At 46.6% G+C, this 19,044-nt stretch overlaps 1 protein-coding gene across 1 annotated transcript; it reads left to right on the top strand.

Moving 5' to 3' along the window:
• The first annotated feature begins 14,162 nt into the window (after nucleotides 1-14,162).
• On the top strand, nucleotides 14,163-15,161 carry GPR3 (G protein-coupled receptor 3). The gene has a single exon (XM_054999719.1). It carries the CDS (start codon nucleotides 14,178-14,180, stop codon nucleotides 15,159-15,161), a length of 984 nt encoding a protein of 327 aa, XP_054855694.1. The 5' UTR covers nucleotides 14,163-14,177.
• The last annotated feature ends 3,883 nt before the right edge of the window (nucleotides 15,162-19,044 follow it).

Raw genomic sequence — 19,044 nt, 5'->3', positions numbered from 1 at the left:
TGATGACGCCTCTGAGCCTAGGTCGTCATTCTGCCTGCCATAAGCCCGTTTTGTGTCTGGCTGTGGAGTTCTTGAGAGCATTTTTATTTGCATCATTGTCGGGGGTGGGGAGTGTCGTTGATATCCCGGCTGCTTTCCATTTCATTGGAGGGTCCAGGATCCTACGCAGAATTGTTGGCCGCTCTTGCTGCTGCCGCTGCTGCAGCCAGACATGTGGCACTTCTGGACATGAGCTGTGTGGCTCATCAATGACCTTTCCTTGTGTCCAGCTCTTTGTAGTTGCCGTTTTCTTTGTCACATCAGAGGATCTCTTTTGGGGGGGGATAAACAATTGCTCTAACGCTGTAAGGCTATAACACTATTGTAATCACCAGTCTTTTTAAAAGCCCCCCACCCCATGGGGGAAACGGGATTGATGCAGGGAAGTGCACAGAAAACTTCTGTGTGGATACTTGCTTACCACTGCAAATGTCCCTGCATCCAGAGCGGCGATGAGCGCCAATGAAAAATCCTCTCCGTAGGAACGCGGGCTAAGGTGTGAGCTTCCATTCTATTTTTACAGAGCATTAAGGTGCCTTTATATGGGGGAGCCCCTTAAAATAACACAGCCACACACCTAGAAATGTTGTTACTGAGTGTCAGCTGCCAGCCTCAGGAACTAAGTGCTTAATTGCAGGGGAGAGTTAGGTGTTACTATTTTCAGAAGCAAAACACTTGTTAAGAGGTTTCTTCTCTCCAAAGCCTTTGATTAGTTCAGCATGGCAAGGGGGGGGGGGGAGAGACAGCAACAGAAAAGAAAAAGTTATTCTGGACAGGAAAAGGTGACTACATCCTCCAGTCAGAAGAAACTAAGTGCTGTTTGTGGTCAAGAAAAAAACAGCAGCGATTTCTGTGATTTGAACGGCATTACACAGACTAAGAAACATTCACCTCTAGTTGTTTATTCCATTTGTACCCCCACTTTTTCCCCACTGCAGACCCGAAGCAGCTTACAACATTCTCGTCGCCTTCATTTTATCCTCACAACCACCCTGTGAGGTAGGTTAGGCCGAGGGTGTGAGATTGGCCCAAAGTCACCCAGCGAGCTTCCATGGCAGAGGCAGGATTAGAACCTGGGCCTCCTAGATCCTAGTCCAACACTCTGGCCACTACTTCGCAATTGCTTGTGTGTTTTGCATCAGTTATTCCAGTTTTACCAGCATGTGGGGTAAGGGTGGAGAATATGGAATTTCTGACACACCGCCTTGCTTTGCATGCATAAAATAGCAACTGGTTTTCATCTCTCAATCAATATATATATATCCTTATCCCCCTAAAGAGCTCAAGGCACCATCCCTGCTCCTCCATTTTATCCCCACAACAACCCCCCTGTGAGGGAGGTCAGCCTGAGCATGCAGCCCAGGAGCCCTCAGCAAGCTTTGTGGCAGAGAGGAGATGAACTCATATCAACCCTCTAACTGCTACACCCCGCAGGTATCTCGGCAGCCCTGAGGACAAACAACTTGTTTGTCTCTCCTTAATGATGATGCTCAGATGCCAGGAGCTAAATTCCACACCTGTGTTGTAGTGATCAGTTGTGGGTGCTCGGAATATGCCACGTCCCAGATGACAAGAATCAGAGGGTTGCCTTTCAGTCCAGGTGACTGCAGCATCCAAGGCTGCTTTTCTTTTCCCACATCTAGTGGGGTAGCTGTTGCCAGCCCTACTTGGCTTAGTGAACATCATTCATAGTTTTTGTAACTTCACAGTTAGACGACTGCCATTTGCTCTACCGGGGGCTGCCCCTGATGGCTGTCCAGAAGCATCAGCTGGGGCTGAAGTCTTTTGATTTTGGGAGAGGGAATGAGCATAAGTAGCATCTGTACTGGCTTCGCAGAGATTCCCTGGCACAATCTGAATGGCTGATTTGGCTTTTTTTTTTTAAATGCCAGAGAGGAGCAGTGGCTAGAGCATCAGACCAGGATGTGGAAGCCCCCTGATAGAATTTCCAATCTGCTATGAAGCTCACTGGATGATCTAGGGGCAGTTATTCTTTCTCAACCTAATCCACCTTACAGGTTTGTTATGAAGATACAATGGAGGAAAGGAGAATGGACCTTCCTAGAGGAAGGATATGAACAAAAATGAGCAAACATTCCCCCCCCCCCCATCTTTTAGTTGTACCCTTCCAAACCACAATGTTCTAGTAAGACTGAGCAACATGCCCAGAAAAATCATGTGACTGGCATATCCTCCAAGGCATAGTGGGCAGATACCCTGCTTCCAGTTCACCCTTATGCCCTGCTCCATAACCAACTCACAAGAGAGTCTGGTGGCTTGGACAACAGGTATGTTGATTCCTTCCGTCTTGGAGAAAACACTAACGGAGAGTGCTAACACATACACTGAGTGATGACAACCTCAGCACCACAACACAAGACCCAAGTGAGGCCTCTCCTATACAGTCTCTGAGATGGAAAACAGAATCTAGTTCTTGAGGATGTGTGTAAAGCCAAGGTGATGGAGGCTTTCCTGGAACCCAGGATACACTTAGGAGTGCCAATTAAAAAAAAAAAACCACTGCATGTTAAAAAACAATAGTAAAGGCCCATTGGCTTGCTTGCCCTGATGTGTGTTTTCAATGTTCAAGAACTTCTTTCTTTTTTAAAATATGGGGGCATTTTCTGAAATCCGATCTCTTGCTAGCAGTCAGAAATAGAATGGTCTGGAAAGGATTCTACCACATGAGTTTGTTGTGGGTTTTTTGCTGAATACATAGCTGCATAAAATAAAATGAAAGACCTGTGGCACCTTAAAGACTAACCACATTTCAATATGAGCTTTCTTGTCACCGTTCTCTTCTTCAGATATGTGGAGAGATGATATCCTCACATAAATGTGAGGATATTTTCCTTCATGCAGGGTCCCATGCTCTTGTGTCCCACCACACCTTCACAGTCAAATACTTTTCAATCCCCCCCCCCCGAGTCTGGTTGAGCACAGATGCTCTTTCTTCCATGTTTTCTGGTGCAGCAAAGCAAGATTGATTCTGTAACATCTGAGACAAAGCATATGGATAGTAAATTCACTAACAACATAAGCAGTTTAAAATTCATGGGGGGCGGGGTGAGCTAACAGGGGCACCAGTGTGATTCAAGGAGCCCCCCCCTTTCCTTTCTCTGTGTTTCATATTTGTGTCCAGCACAGCCCCAGTTATGCAGGAACTATTGGAACTGCAGATACCACGAGAGCCTTAGCCTCCATCTCCCATATTAGAAAAATAGTGGTAATCAGTTTGCAGATCTACCCCGGTGGATTTTCAACAATCTGCTGCTGTGCTTGCACAGTTAACACAGGTTGTGTGTGTGCAAGGCATTCTGAAGCATGGCTCAGCCGAGTCTGGAAAGAACACATTGTGACTCGAGACCCAAAAAAAGCACGACAGTGTGCAGAAAGGGCCAGGGACATTCTGAACAGGAACATGTACTGTCCTTTGGTAGTGAGAAAAAGATGCACAGAAACATCAGGGCTGGGAGAACACATCAGAGAGAGACGGTTGGCCTCCTATCAGGGTGACAGCCACACAGCACAATCTCCTGTGTGTCAACAAGGGAGGCTGTGTGGTATAGTTAAAGGAGCACCTGGCAAGCTAGGCAGCAAGGGCCAAGAGGAAAACAGGCAAACAGGCCCGTGAGAAACAACAGGGTAGGATCCAGTGATCAAGACAAGAGTGGAAAGCTAGGAATCTCCCCAGGAGGCAGGCAGGGCCTGGAGAGCTGGAGGGTGCTTAGGAAGAAGCAACAATCCAGACTAAGTACAAACTGGCTGAGTGGAGAAATTGGACTAGAAAAGGGTAGGGGGTGTACTGTAGGACAATACAGGGAACTCTGCCTGGCCCAGGCTTTAGTTCTGGCCCTCCACCTTCACTGCTCCTGGGGGGAACTCTGGAGATACAGGAGAGGGCAGGTCCACTCAGAGGGTACCTCTGAGTGCTACCAGAGGGTCTGCTGTTCCAATGGAGCTGGAGTGCTTGCAGCTGGAGAAGAAGCAAAGCTCTTTCCCTGACGCTCCAGAAGTGCGTGAAGCCTCAGGTGCAGAGGGAAGCTCCTCATCTTCCCAGGTTCAGGCTGGGCTCGGGCAGGTCTTGACAACACAGCAGGAGCCCCATCCATGCATTACTGGATATTGCAAATCATTTCCACATAGGAAAATCCATTTGCAAAAGGCTACTATAGCCACAACCGCCAATGATTGACTTCAATGGGCTTAGAAGAGTGTAACTCTGTTTAGGATTGCACTGAATTTCTTCTTGCATTTTGCTCTTAAGCTGTTTATTTACAAAGTCTGCTTTTGTTGTATAGTTATGCTGCTTTTATTTATACATCTGTTTTATTATATTAATTGCATTATGGTGCTTTGATTTGCATATTGGGGTGCTTTTTCTTATTTTATTGGATCTTAAGTTTTTAGGATCTTTGGGGGGGAATATTCTTAGAAATGATCGGAGCTGAAGGGCCTTTGAGGAGACGGGAACAATATTCAGTACTAGCTCCCCCAAACCTTTCCCTCCAGGATTCTATGTGCTCCTAAGGGCCTGAACAGGTTTATTTTCCCTCCCTCTCTTTTTTCTTTTCAACATGGACACCTGACAATTTCCCCAGCAGGCTATTTCTGGTCAGAAAAAATGGTGCAGGATGTACATTCACAAAATAAATACAATAAACATGACAATGACTGCAAATTGAAACAGCAGACCAGAAAATACCCCCTCCCCACTTCTATGCTAATTGACATCTCATCCCTTTTTAATTCTGTAACCTAAAGTAAACCTCATATAAAATAGAAATATGACAACAATAGTGTCTGGACTGCACATAAGCATCTATAATAGGTTTCCAAATATCTAAAAATACGTCCATATGCAATTGTTGTCTGTGTGCTCAGATATTGATACTGTTATAAGGTCCTCAATCTGCTGAATTATAGAAGGTGGGCATTTATCTCTCCCGTGCTGTAACGTAAGTCTTTTGGTTACAGTAAGGGCATGGAAAGTCCATTTTCATTCACCGTTCGTTCGCTTATGAGAAACAGGCAAACAGTTTCAAAGTACAAAACCACTCTTAAAAATCAATTAATATTCTAACACAGAATTGATAATAGTAATGACTTCCTCCCCAAAAGACCAAATAACTGGATACACACAAAGCATATTTTTCAGAGTCACATCCTGTAAGTTACTACACCAGCAAGGAGATACTTTATGTAGTCCTTTACTAAAAAGATGCTGTGGTACTAAAAAGGTACTGTTGCCTATTTTGATGAATAAGTCACAGCTGTAGATCCGCAGAAACAGCAGTTATAAAATTTAAGGCCATTTTGCTTTGGCAATTTTTTTTTGCTTTAGCAAAATTGGGCAATTCCCCCTAAACCCCCCCCCCCCATTCTATGCTAATACCTCATCCTCGTGGTACCTTCTTACTCTTGCATACACAAACACACACTCCACTTCCAACTTAGAGCCACACAGATAAACCCACCACGAGGGAACGTCTATTCTTACTGGTGTTGATACCCAGTTTGATTTCTGTTGAACTTCCCCACCCTCCCCCCTTTCAAGGTTCTCTTCACTGCACTTGGGTCCTGAGTCTCAGAGAGCCCCGATTCTCCTTTTCCATACCACTCTCTTGTTTTTAGACTGTATATGCTGGTGAAAAAAGTTACCTTTAACTACAGACTTTGAACTCTAGATTTCCATGAATAGTTCAGGGGGAGAAAACTACATACAAATTTGCTTTCGACAGGAAGTTGCAAGGCTAAATTCCTAAAGGAATAAAGTCTGCTTGCTACATTTCAGCTATAGGATGGGAAGGAAGGGAGCAAGAGGAGAAGGCTCCTCCTTTGAAGTTTATCACCCAAAGCCATTGTTTCATGGTAAGGTAGTTTTGAAGCCTTCTGTCCACCATGCAGAGGGGAGGAAGGAAATTCAGCACCACGGACAGCTCATTCACTGGCCTTTACAATCCAACCAAAAACTTCAGCTCTCTGATTAGGAATGAGCGGCTGGTTGCTTTTGGCCTTGTAAATAGATCTCTGATACCAGCTACAACTGGATCAAGTGTACAGCCCTGGTGTTATTTCAAGGCAAAACTATATCTATTATGCATACAGAAGAACTCTAGATATCGTTCCCGAAATACTTCAAAGGGTGCTCCTTCCATTGCCTGCCTGCTTTCTCTAGTGGGATCTAATTACGCATGTGTGGTTTGCAGTCGGCTATTATATAACTTGTACTGCTTGATATTCTGCTGGCAAAAGCCACACACCATAGCAAAGGAAGAGAAACGCATTTAATTTGCTAAAGTAGTATAGTCACAGATGTTTTTTAATATATTGCAGGCAGATGATGTATCATAAACTCAATTAGGATCATTCTATTTTGAAAGATCTCCCTCCTCTCAGTTCTCAGAGAAGTTATTTTAAACAAATGACTATATGTTCCACACAAAGAATTCAGATCTGTACCTTTGTAATAATGAAAATCTGCTTACATTGAAGATCTATGTAATGGAAGGATGGGCAACAAGATTGGATCTAGGGGTCTGTCCTTCAGAAATTAACTGAAAGGCGATGATATAAGAGTTGTGTAGCAAAGTGTGGCAGCTGTTGTGTTAATGGGGTGTACGTGTGTGTGTGAGAGAGAGAGCACTCACCAGTGGCAGTGCAAGCATCAGAATGTCAGCCTAGGATCTGGGAGAAGCTTGAGCAAACCACTGGGTTAAGCTGAAGCCAGAAATCAATGAAAACTACAATTCTGAAGAATATTTTCTTATATTAAAATCGTGTGTAAAAGATTATATTTGGAAAGTGTACAAGAAGAATAGATAAAGCAATAAAGCTTGCTAAAAGCTACATTATACTTACTGACAGAGTCCTTGCCAACCTAATCCATGATGATAACATGCAGGTATCACACAGCATTCTTAGTCAGTATTCAGGTTCAAAGTCTGAGGCATCAGATCTAGTTGTAATCCCAGGATATAAAGACATCCATAACCAAAGCGAGGGCCAAAAGGAACAAAAGGCTGACAGGATGAGGCCCAAGCCAAATGCCAAGAGTGATGGCAGCTTTACTCCATTTTTATACCCACAAGCCTAGCAACTCAGGGAGGCTTGGTTGACCAATCAGTGCCTTGCAGTGATATGCGAGGATAATGCTCAGCATCAGGATCACTTTATACCACCAGGAGCACATATCCCCTTCCCACAAGAACCACAGCTGGATAGATAAACAGGGTACCTTGACTTTGCCTTCTCCTAGCCTTGGAGACTTATCCCTCACTACTAGTGCCTGTGCTAGAAAACGGTGGAGTCATTCTCACACTTCCAGGGCTTACCCATAATGCATCTAGACCCTCACCAGTAGGCCATGGCCAAAGAGACTGGTTTCTTTACACCTACTTCACAGGGTTGTGGTTGTGAGGACAAAACGGAGAAGACAGTGATGTATACCACGCTGGGTCCCAGCTGGGAACAGAGGTGATGTATAAATCAAGTAAATAAGAGCTGGGGGGCAAAAGCTTTGATAATCCTTGGGGTGCAATCACCAACCAGCCCCACAGAAATCTCTCTGCTGAGGACATTTATATTTTGCCATCTCCCCAAGCGAAATTTCACCCTTCCTCAAGGTGCTCAAGCTGGCATACATTGTTCTCTCTTTTATCCTCACAACAACCCTGTGAGGTAGACAAATCTGGAAAAGTGAGATTGGCCCAAGGCTGCCCAGCCAACTTCCATGGGAGAGTGGAGATTCGAATTAGGATCCCCCAGATCCTAGTCTGTCTCTCTGACCCATACACGACTGATGCCCCACATTCATTCTTGGGAAGGAGGGCCACTGGAAGTTCCGGCTTCAGGTTTCACAATGTCTTGGGCAAACCCTTCGCAGAATATTCTAGTGGTACTCCAAAAGCCCTTTCCCCACTACATTTTGTTCTAGAATGCAGACACCAGAGTAAAAAAACAGACACACCTCTTGCCAAGTCAAAGGGGCACTCATCCAACATGGCACAAGAGAAGGATTAGAGCTGGCTGCCTCGGACTTCCTCCTGAAAATAACCAGCCGAGGAGAGGTATCCCCCCACTCTTCCACTGTTTAGCTCACTGTATGCTCACAGGCCATTCGCTCCTCCCTCTTGCTCCACCTGCTCTCCCTCACAGGACTGTTGTGAGGACAAAACAGGCAGAGAACCACATATGCCACCCTCAGCTCTTTGGAGGAAAGGGGTGGGATAAAGAAAGGGGTAGACAGATCAGAGCTGAAGTTCTTACAGACGAACTCCTTTGCAACTTCCACACTTAGCACAACACCTGGCTTGGCTGTGATGCAAGCCCCCCGGCAGCCTCTCTTTCTCCCTTCCTGGGGCAGGGGTGCATCTGTGGGCATGGGTGTGAAAGTCTAATGGAAGACAGTCGGCCTCCATCATTACCCCAACCAGGATAAAGTGCCACAAGCAGAAAATGCAAACAGTGCAATCCTAAGGAGAGTTACTCCAGTCTAAGCCCATTGAAATCAATGGGGTTAGACTGGGGTAACTCTTCTTAGCGTTGCACTGTAACTGTAGAAACTGCTGCAGAGCCAATAACTCTAGAGGCTATTTAATGGGACATCTATATATATATATATAATCTCTTATGAAAATAAAAAACCATGAACTTTAATTTCTTAAGCATTTCTAGTTTTTAATTAACTTAACACAAGCTAAAAGGCTGAGATCCTAATAAAAAGAAACAGTTAAATGAGAGCCCATCATAATAATAAGTAAACAGGCTGGACCTATCCTGAATTCTGCCCCTATCTGGGACTTCACACACTTATATATAAGATAAAGGTAGTCCCCTGTGCAAGCCCTGAGTCATTACTGACCCATGGTGGAATGCACTTTTTGCACACCCCATTTAGGTGAACAGAGGACAGTGCCCCATACTGCATCAGACCCTTGGCCTATGAAGGTAAGCCTTGTCTAGACTGGTAGCCGTTACCTTGGATCTCAGGCAGAGGACTTCCACATCACCGCCCACCTGATCTTTGTAACTGGGGATGCCAGGAAGTGAACCCAGCACCTTCTGCATGCCAATCAGATGCTCCGTCACTGAGCCACAGATCCTTCTCTTTCAGGTGCTTTGTTTCTACATTTCCAGTAGGCCCCCCTCTCCCCAGTTTGTGAAGTATGGGTGGAAAGCTACAGTACTGCAGCCCAAGCTCTGCTCACAACCTGAGTTTGATCCTGGCGGAAGCCGGGTTCAGGTAGCTGACTCAAGGTTGACTCAGCCTTCCGTCCTTCCAAGGTTGGTAAAATGAGTCCCCAGTTTCCTGGGGGAAAAGTGTGATGACTGGGGAAGGCAATGGCAAACCACCCCGTAAAAAATCTGCCAAGAAAACGTCGTGCTGTGATGTCCCCCATGGGTCAGTAATGACTCGGTGCTCGCACAGAGGACTACCTTTACCTTACCATTTACCTCTAGATGAATGGGGTTTTGGCTTTCCACATGCCCCAGGCTTTCCCGCCATCCCTTTTTTCTTTTCATTTTAGCCAGGGAGAGAAAGCACACAAGACAATGGGAGATTCCATCTGCCAGGTTCCCTCTTCCATAGCACAGATGATGTCATGCAAACGAAGCAGGGGGCAACAGGGAGCAAATTACCTGGAGACTGTGTTGATGAATCGGCGGCGAGGGCTGAAAAAGGCAAACAACACATCAGCCAAGAGTGATGGGTTGCCCAGCTGCTCATGATAATGACACCATCACCAAATGATTAAAAATGAATCAAAAGATTTCCCGAGGCAAATCTGATGGATTCAACCATGTTGTATAATTGTGACAAAACCCACTGGAATCTAAATGGCACCATGACAGTATGGCTAAAGCCCCAAAGGAAACATGTTTTCTTCTTCAAGAAGAAAGCAGGGAGGTATTCCCTCCCCCCCCCGCCGCCATCCAGACCCAGGAGATCTTGATCTTGTCAGATCTCAGAAGCTAAGCAGGATTGGCCTTGGTTAGTAATTGGATGGGAGACCTCCAACGAAGACCAGGGTTGCAGAGGCAGGCAATGGCAAACCACCTCTGTGAGTCCCGTGCCATGAAAACCCCACCAGGGGTCGGCATAAGTCAGCTATGACTCGAGGGCAGGATTTCATTTCATTTCTCCCTTTACATCAGCACTGCAGCCAGAGCAAAAGATTAAGACGGATATAGCTTATCCATTCCATAATAATTTTGCCTAGTTTCTGTCAACAAGAGGGAACTAAAGCATAAGAACATCAGGAGAGCCCTGCAGGATCAGACATCAGCCAACGTGTTACTCTGGAGGGCCAACAGCAAGACATAGAGGCCCAGACCTTCCTCTGATGTTGCCTCCTAGCGCTGGTATTAAAGGCTGGCTGCCTTCGGCTATGAAGGTTCCCTTTAGTCACCGTGATGGACTTCTTCATGAATCTGTCTAATCCCCCTTTAAAGCCACCCACAGTTGTGGCCATCACTATGCGGTTTGCGAGCAAATTCCACAATTTAATGACTCATTGAGTCAAGCAGTACTTCCTTTTGTCCAACCTGAATCAATTGGCCATCAGCTTATGGCCCTGTTCCCACCATTGGTGTGCTTGTGAGAAAAGCAAATCAGTAGTTTTCAAAATGCTTGTACACCTCTGAAAAACAGGAAGGTGGTTTCAGATGCATTTGTGAAAAAACAGAAGAGCAGTTTTAAAAGTACATGCTAAAATGGGAAAGGTGGTTTGAAATGCACTTGTGCCAACTTTCTGAAATAGAATTATTATTGTTATTGTTAGACTACCTTTCTCACTGAGATCCAAGGCGGATTACACAGTGCAAGATAAAATACAATATAATCAACAGCTAGGACATTCATTGAGCAAAATACAATATTGAACAATAGTAAAAACATTCAGTGAAATTTGAAAAACAAGCATAAAGCTGAGCACAGAGATGGCATCTTTCATTACTAATTTACATGGCACGTTCAGCAACATGGAAACTCCCTAGTAATGCATGTCTACATCAGCAGACAGTATCCAACAGAGTAACATATAGTCCACATCCCAACCAATGCATCTCTCTGAACTACTTCTTACAGCCTTATAATCCAGGTAGAAAGCCCTCCTGAATAATTCCATAAAGGTGAGGCCACCACACAGAAAGTACATGTGCGGGCAGCTGTTGATTTTGCCCAACTGCACGATCTTATCTGCAGAAGACCTTGTCCAGATGAGCAAAGCTGCCATGGAGGAACATAGGGGGAGAGGCAGTTGCACAGATATGAGGGACCGAGGCCATGAAGGGATTTGAATGTGATAGTCATGACCTTGAATTGAGCCTGGTAACTGATGGGAAGCCAATGGAGTGACTGCAGAATGGGAGTGATATGCATGCTCCGTCTGGTCCCTGAGAGTAAATGCGCTGCAGCATTCTGCACCAGCTGGAGTCTCTGAGTCAACTTTGAGGGGAGACCTATGTAAAGCGCATTACAGTAGTCTAGTTTTGATGTTACTGTGCGATGAGTCTTGGTGGCCAGATTGGCCATGTAAGGGGCCATCTTCCAGGCTAGTCTGAGTTGTGAGAAGACCTTTTTTGCGGCTGCATTTACTTGCTTCCCTAGCAGCAGTGCTGGGTCTAGGATAACCCCATGGCTCTTAACTGCGTCAGCCAGGGTAAACTGAACCCCATCAAAGGCTGGAAGCACGATGTCCTTCACAATCTCTGCTTTTCCAACCAGCACCACTTCTGTCTTGTCTGGGTTCAATTTCAGTTTGTTTGCTTTCAACCAATTGACCTCAGCTGTCAAGAATGACAGTCACATGGGCATCAGTGGTCTCTCAATCATCCCATGTTTGCTTGTGTGCATGTGAGTTCTAAGTGAGGGAAGGAGACTGTCGCAACTTTCCCCGCTCTCTAAAACATTAAATCAACCAGACATTTGATGAGGGAATACTACCCAGGCGCCCTGTCCTGCTCGAGGAAGGTTGGGCTAAAAACGCACTATGCTAGAGGTTCTGCAGCCAATGGTCCTGTACGAACAAAATGCAGCAGGGCTACTGAAGGAGCAGGCGAGATGCTAGAATGGTCAGGATGTAAAGAGAGAGAGGCAGGAGATTTTATGGGACAAAAGATGCTTTGCAGACAGGGAAATGATAGAGGGGACCCATTGCCAGTAGCCCAAGTTTAAACCATGCACAGATCCATGCCTGAGACTTTGGATGTGCCCAGGGCTTTTTTTCTGGGAAGAGGTGGTGGAACTCAGAGGGTTGCCCTCAGAGAAAATGGTCACATGGCCGGTGGCCCCGCCCCCTGATCTCCAGACAGAGGGGAGTTTAGATTGCCCTCTGCAGACAAGCAGCGTGGAGAGCAATCTCAACTCCCCTCTGTCTGGAGATCAGGGGGCGGGGCCACCGGCCATGTGACCATTTTCAAGAAGTTCCAGAACTCCGTTCCCTGCGTTCCCCCTGAAAAAAAGCCCTGGATGTGCCACTTGTTAATACAGGACTCACAACATCCTGGGCTGTGGAAGTGTCTCTTTACTTCATGTATACCCTGCCTTCCTCGTTCTCCTCTCTCTTTGATCCTCCCCGTGAGAAAGGGCAGGCCGAGAGGGGGTGCCAGGCCCAAGGTCACGGCCGCGTGGGGATTCGAACATGGGTCTCCCAGCTCCTAGTCCTGGCCGGGCGCCTCCAAAGCGCCTCCCTCGCGGCCCCCTCCCCTCTGCTCAGAGGACTCGGGAAGGACGGCGGGGGCGGGCGCGGGAGGCTCCTGGCGGCCCCCTCGGTGGCTCCGGCCGCGGCCTCCTCTTTTATGAATGGAATTCTCCAGGCCCCATTACTATGCCGCGCAGCGCGCGCGCTTCTCCGGGCCGCCAGGCGATTGGCTCCCGCCTCCCATTGACGTCAGCCGGGAGCGAAGACCAACCGCGGCAGCGGAGTCCAGAATTGCGCGTGAGTCACCCGCCGATCAGGGGGCTTCACTATAACTCCGCAGCCGCCCCTGCCAGCGCGCCTGCAGACCCGGAGACCCGCGAAGCGGCACCAGCCAGCCAACCAGCCACCGGGGTGGCCTCCACTCGGACGCGCGGGCGGACCCCCCCCCCCTCCAGCTCGGTTGCATGTGCGGACCGCATCGGGTGAGTACCGCCACCGGCGCCCGCTGCCCCGAGGCTCTCTTGCAGCGCAGAAGATGAAAGGGGAGGGGGAGTCCAATGGGGAGGGGCGGCGTTGCTCCAAACGCGGCACTGGAGATCTTACAGAAAAAGGGAAGAAAGGGGTTGGGAGCGCAGGATTCCCCCAATGTGGGCTTCAAGCAGGAGCCCAGAATCTCTTTTCTACAGACAAGTGCAGCGTCTTTCGAACGCGTAGCGTTTGGATGAGGCGGCGGTGGGAATTTGATAGATGATGATGATGATGATGATGATGATGATGATGATGATATTGGCTGGAAAATCCCCAGGGCTGTGGTTTTGATAACCATCCCTTCCGTAGCAAAGGCTGAGGGTCATCCTGCGGATCTCAGCCATGTAAAATCTGCATGTGATCCTTCTCCCTAAACTGCAGTTAAATGAATCAGACGTCAGGTACCCGATCCGCGTTTTCCGGGCTCCATTCCTTGTGCTCCCAGTTAGCTTCAGGAAAGTCAGTGGGTTTAAGTGCCTTAGAGGGGGAGGCAGTGACGGACGTTATGAAAGAATGACACTCCAGCTACGAAATCATGAGGTAATCTGGAGAAGTGTACATTGAGCAGCGATAACAGCGCCTGTGGTTTACGATCCTGTATCCTGATGTCTTATTTGAAACAGAACACAAACAAAAGGCACTGGGAGCCAGAAATATCCCACCCGGGGACCACGGATAAGTGACACCTGGCAATCACCTGCAAAGCCAGTGTGAAATATTCCTGTGCTGTTTTCTTTGTACAGCATCGCCGAGCCATTAAGGCACTTGTCTCAGTAACAATCCCCCCCCCAATTTAAATTTTGCAGATTAAAAAAATTAAATGTTCTCAATTCAACTGCTAGAAAAGCTGGGATTTATTCAGAGAATTCCCCCCATGCCCACACTTACATATGCTCCTTGATTCCCATCGTAGTTTGACAGAGTCTAACTGGGTGTTGCTGTGCTGTGGCAGGTCACGGAGACACCATGAAAGAGGATGTGGCCTCCAATGTCACCGAAGAACAGCAAGGGTGGTTCATGGCCGGCAATGACAGCGATGACTCCTTGTCTCTCTCGGAAGCTCCTCCTCTTCCCTTGAATCCTTGGGATGTGGTACTTTGTGTTTCCGGGACCATCATTTCCTGTGAGAATGCTGTTGTGGTGGCCATCATATTTTACACCCCTGCCTTCCGTACACCGATGTTCCTGCTGATTGGGAGCTTGGCCACGGCTGACCTCTTGGCTGGCCTGGGCCTCATCTTCCACTTTGTTTTCGTTTACTGCATCCAGTCCCAGGTGGTGAATCTCATCACTGTGGGACTCCTGGTGAGCTCGTTCACTGCCAGCGTGGGCAGCCTGTTGGCCATCACCATCGACCGCTACCTGTCCCTTTACAATGCCCTGACTTACTATTCCGAAAGGACCGTCACCAGGACATACGTGATGCTCATCATCACCTGGGGCATCTCCATCTCGTTTGGGCTCTTGCCCGTCATGGGCTGGAACTGCCTGAAAGAGGTCTCCACCTGCAGCATCGTCAGGCCCTTGACCAAGAACAACCTCGTTATCCTCTCCATCTCGTTCTTCATGGTCTTCGCCGTCATGTTGCAACTCTACGTGCAGATCTGCAAGATCGTCTGCAGACACGCCCAGCAGATCGCCCTCCAGAGACACTTCTTGGCCACCTCGCACTACGTCACCACCAGGAAAGGGATTTCCACCTTGGCCGTCATCTTGGGGACCTTTGCCTCCTGCTGGTTGCCCTTTGCCATTTACTGCTTGCTGGGAGATTACACCTACCCAGCTTTCTATACCTACATGACAGTTCTCCCTGCCACCTACAATTCTATGATCAATCCTGTGATCTATGCTTTCAGGAACCAGGAGATCCAGAAAGTGTTATGGACCATTTGTTGTGGGTGCATCTCGTCCACCATGCCTTTCCGATCCAGATCTCCCAGTGATGTCTGAATCGCCCATGTCCCTCCAGCACCCTTTTGCAAATGGCCTGCCCCTATCCAGCCTTCCTATGTGTTTGTGTACAATCTGATAGAATTTGAGAAACATCAAATACCCTGTATACCTGAAAGGAAGATGACAAGCTTTTTTTTTTTGTTCCACATGTGCCATCAAGAGGGGAATGTCTTAAATTTGCTTACAAGTTAAAGTTATGTACAGTAATTAACACAACTCTTTTGTGTATAACCATTTTGTCGGGGGATCATCTACCTTTTAGGTAAATATGGTGTGCAGCATCCCTTCCTAAATTTCTTCTCTCCCTATGTAAGTGTGTGAAGTTGCTGTTCTCTTATTTTTCACTTATTAAAAAAATCACACTTTTTTATCCATACATTAAAAAAAAACACGTTGTTGCCTGTATGTGTGTATGTGGAGGTGTGTCTTACATGTCAGAGATCTGATATAATATTTTTATTTAAAATATTTATAAAGCATTATTTTCTTACAAGAGAAATTGATAGAAACCTCAGAACCTTTGACTTTGCTTTTGAGTTTCTACAGCCTTAATTACCTCAGATCTTCAGAAAAACATATTTTTCTACATTCAAAGAAAAATATCCATTATATCCCCAAATCATTTTCCATCTTTTATTTCTCCTATTCTGGAAGAAGAGAGATGGTCCGGATATATGCCAGCTAAGAGGAATATATGCATTTATTTATTTATTTATCTATATTTATCAGGGTTTGTGGGGGGGGGGGAATGAGAGTCCCTCCCCTTCCTCCTGTTTGTATTTTGCTTTTTGCTGCCCTCTGGTGTTCATTCTATTTAATATACACAAAATACAAAGAACTGCGGGAGCAAAAGATATTTTGTTTTGTTTTTGTACATTGATAGAAGCCAAGACAGTATTAATAAATAGAATGTATTGCATATAAACAACTGGAGTGGAAAAGAGATTACCAAAACGCTAAAAGCTCTCGGTGAGAACACTCCAGAGTACGTGATTTCAGGAATACAGCTTTAACCATTGCACTAGGAACAATCTAATAAAATTAGATTTCTGATTATGGAGATACAAAAGTTAGATCCTAGGTCACAAACTGTACTCCCCCCCTCCTTATTCAAATTTGCACAGTTCTGATCAGGAAACGAATGTAAAAGCACTTTGGAAATCTGTTTTTATTACTGTGTTGCATACAGACTATCAAATATTCTGTTAAGAGTTGAAAAGTACTGTATATTTTTGTTTACAATCCTCAGAAAAAAATAAAAGATAATTTGTGATACATGCAGCTACATGGAGGTTTTTGTGTTTGGGTGATATCAGTTGGGTGGGGCTGTGGCTCAGCATCCGCTTCGTATGCCCCAGATCCCAGGGCTGACCCCTGATCAAAAGGGGTCGGGCCATAGGTGATGTGAAAACATCTGCTTGAAACCCTAAAGAGCTGCTGCCAGGCAAAGAAGACCATAAAATAGGCCCAACAGAAAGGAGCTTTGTGGGGTGGGGCTGTGGTCCAGTGGCAGAACATCTGCTTGGCATGCAGAAGGTCTCTAGTTCAATCCCTGGCATCTCCCATTAACAAAGATCAGGAAGTAGGTGAGGAGAAAGATCCCCGAGAGCCACTGCCAATCAGAACGGACAATCCTGACCTTGCTAGATGGTGTGACTCAGTATAAAACAGTTCAATGAATGTCTCTGTTCAGGTTGAGGCATAGCAGAGTTTACCCTCTAAACCATTGCAAGAAATCCTGAGTGAGGCCGGAGACTGCCCGCGACTTGTTGGCAATCCTGAAGAGATGCTGCTTCCTTGACCTCCATCTGGTTAGACTGTAATCTCCTTGGGGTCAGGGGCCTGTTTTTAACTGTAGGGTAACCCAGTTAGTGCCAGGTTGCTTGTGAGGGTGAGGCAGGTTTGTTGGCGGGAGGGGTTGCTGAGTGAGTGGTCCTGTCTCTGGGCCAACAGGCTACCTTGATCACCTTTTGATACGCTTCTGTTCTTCGAATCACGCATACATATGGCAAACCTGCAAACCTAATACCAAGTCAGTCCAGCCCCCTTTCTGTGGAAGTCACCGTGCACGTGAGCTCCTTGGAGGAAGGGCAGGATTTAAAAATAATAACGAACAAATGGGATCCTAGGGCTGTGCTACTAACAGGAAGCTTTCCTCTGGTGCAAGGAGCCTTTTGCATGGGTGGAAATGGCGCCAGAGGATCCTACCCTTTTTACCACCGGGGGTGGAACCATCTGGTTGCTGAAGCTGATCCATGTGACCATCTGGTCTCGGGGTGGCTCACAAAGTAAAAATAACCCCATACAACCATCAAAGGCAGCATCTTGAAGAAATACCCTGTGCCAGAGATATCCTGACACAGCAGAATGGACTGTGTGTTGGACAAAGAAGAGGACTGGTGTCAAAGAATAGCCCAGGGCTCTGGCCAGCAACGCTGGCTTCCACACAATAGACAAGTCCTCAAGGCAGGCTCCTTGCTGCTACAATTCCACAACTGCAGAGGCATTTGTGTGGCAACGGAGGGTCCATGCGTGGGGAGAGACCCTGTTTTCATTGGTATCATCTCACACCCACTATTCTTCCCCCTCCACGCGGCTGAAGGACTTTTTGCAGGATTTTTAAAAAAATCAGTAGCAGTTTTATAGCTGTAGTTTTATATTACTCTGGTGACTACATTTTTTTAAAGGTGGCAAAAAGCCCACCAGTGGGAGGGGACAAATGGCTGGCATGAGGAGACAGGGAGGGGAAACAGCGCCAGTGTGGGGTGCTTTGGAGAAATCCACGTGTGCCCTTCGTGGGTCTTCCTAATAGGCCAAAGAGCACCCCCCATGGTCCATTCCAGGTCAGAAAATGGTGCAGGATGGAAAAGCTGAAGGCCCTTCTCCAGGCAAGCCACTGTCACGATCCAAACTGGGCATCACACATGCGATCTGAGAAGAACCCGGCAGGACTGAGCATGACTCGGGAGGAAGACCCTGGACGCAACCTTTTACATGGTACTGTGGATCAGATCAGCATTGCGCATAAAGAAAACATTTGCCTTAGAACCACCACAAAACTATGCACCGTGTGCTCTTTGGCCATGAGGAACTTGGGGGGATCTCCTCCCCCAGATCCATAAATAAAAGGGCTAGAGAGCCGAAAATCCAGGAAAGGGCGGGGGTAGGAGATTTGTAAGGGAGTCTCTAAACATCTCTCTTCCTTTCATCCAATCAAACAGAGCTAAGAATAGCAAAGAGTCCAGCAGCACCTTTAAGACTAACCACCTTTATTGTAGCATAAACTTTCAAAAGCCAAAGCTCTCTTCGTCTCTTCTGACGATGCATCTGATGAAGAGAGCTGTGGCTCTCGAAAGCTTATGTTACAATAAAGTTGGTTAGTCTTAAAGGTGCTACTGGAGTCTTTGCTATTTTGCTACTGCAGGCTAACATGGCGAACTCCTCTAGAGCCAAGAATGGCTTCTCCTGTGGGGGTGGGGTGGGGGTAAGAATATACAAGTACATTTGAATTTCAGCTCCAGCCGTGCAAAGCACTGGATGTATTCCACAGTTTCGTAACGGAGGCTATTTATTTATTTATTCATGTATAGTCAATACAATCAGTAGCAGAGACATTCAGTGAACAAGGGAGAATTTGAAACAAAGGATAAATCGTAATACAGAAATGGGCTGGTTATTGTTCTTGCCAAGAGATGCCACTCAGGTTTCTGACTGGGAGGTTCACAGCCTTGGCTTGCTTTAGACTTTAAAAGAAACCAGGCTTTTCTGGAGGGAAAAGGGCAATGAAGATTCAAAGAGTGGGGTCAGCTCTGGGTGGTGATACCCAACATGTTAAAGTGTAAGTCGCCAGTGTGGTGCCCAGGGCTTTTTTCCTGGGAAA

Source organism: Eublepharis macularius, chromosome 15 (assembly GCF_028583425.1).
Source record: "Eublepharis macularius isolate TG4126 chromosome 15, MPM_Emac_v1.0, whole genome shotgun sequence".
NCBI classification, from domain to species: Eukaryota; Metazoa; Chordata; class Lepidosauria; order Squamata; family Eublepharidae; genus Eublepharis; species Eublepharis macularius.
This window is presented reverse-complemented; position numbering and strand designations above follow the sequence as displayed.